General features: G+C 34.9%; 1 protein-coding gene across 1 annotated transcript in view; it reads right to left on the reverse strand.

Annotated features, from left to right (window-relative positions):
• Window positions 1–1,032, reverse strand: part of AASDH (aminoadipate-semialdehyde dehydrogenase) — an 83,531-nt gene that overhangs the window by 17,366 nt on the left and 65,133 nt on the right. The window contains exon 7 of the mRNA XM_012641097.1: window positions 58–154. Within this exon, the coding sequence (XP_012496551.1) occupies window positions 58–154 (97 nt within the window). The remainder of the gene's footprint in view (window positions 1–57; window positions 155–1,032) is intronic.

The raw sequence follows: 1,032 nt of genomic DNA on the forward strand, positions 1-1,032 counted from the left end.
TTTTTTTCTTAAAAAAAATTATTCTCAATGAATAAACATAAAACAACCTAAAAATACTTGGCCAGTGCCTTCTTGAATTGTGAAACCATTAGTATCTCTGACTTCAACTACTGTTCCAAGCAGTGGAAATCCCAGTTGTACAGGCATTTCACATCTACGAAAAACACAACCCAAAGCAGATTTAAAATTTTTCATTTGAAAAGAGTATTTCCCAATGTATTTACTCACATTATAAAGAAAAAAAAAGTTTATTATGCTATAGTTCAAAGACTGCCAAGAGGAAAACGTCAGGTGGAAAGGTTATCATATGTTATCCATTATTGTTCAGTTATAAAAAGTTCTAGCATGATCTCAGCACCAGTTTTAATAAGAAAGGTTGTGGATTCCCAACTTAAAATACTAGATAAAATAGTTTTTCTAAAATTATTACCCCAGTGCCTATCAAAAACACTGTTAGTATTAAGATCCTGGAAATATACAGTCTCTCTTTCTTTCTATTTAGTATAATTGAAACTCTTACTTCAAATTAGAGTTAAGAATCTTCTCTGGAATCCTGTAAAAGGTTGCCCAACTTGATACTTCTGTGATACCATAAACATTAAATATTTGTGTTTTATTGCCTTCTCCTCTCCAGCTTTTGAGAACAGTCAATGATGGAAATGCTTCGCCACCAAGAGCTAATACTCGAAGGGAAGTACTGGCTGATAAAATAGTTGATTTGATAAGCTGTGCTCCAAATCTTCTAAGCAATGTTGGTGTTGCCTATAGATACATTAAAAATAAGCTATTTCTTTCCTCTCGCTTCTTTAAAAAGGTAAACACTGTAATGATTAGTTCAAAAGTTAACATTTGTAGTCCACGTGGAAATTAAGACCGTGTTTATTAAATGGCAGATCACTTGAGGTCAGGAGTTCGAGACTAGTCTCAGCAAGTGTGACACCCCCACCTCTCCTAAAAATAGAAAAAATTAGCCAGGCATGGTAGCATGGGCCTGTAATCCCAGCTGGTAGGGAGGCTGAGGCAGGAGGATTG

Source organism: Propithecus coquereli, unplaced genomic scaffold (genome assembly GCF_000956105.1).
Source record: "Propithecus coquereli isolate 6110/MARCELLA unplaced genomic scaffold, Pcoq_1.0 Scaffold162, whole genome shotgun sequence".
Lineage (NCBI taxonomy): Eukaryota > Metazoa > Chordata > Mammalia > Primates > Indriidae > Propithecus > Propithecus coquereli.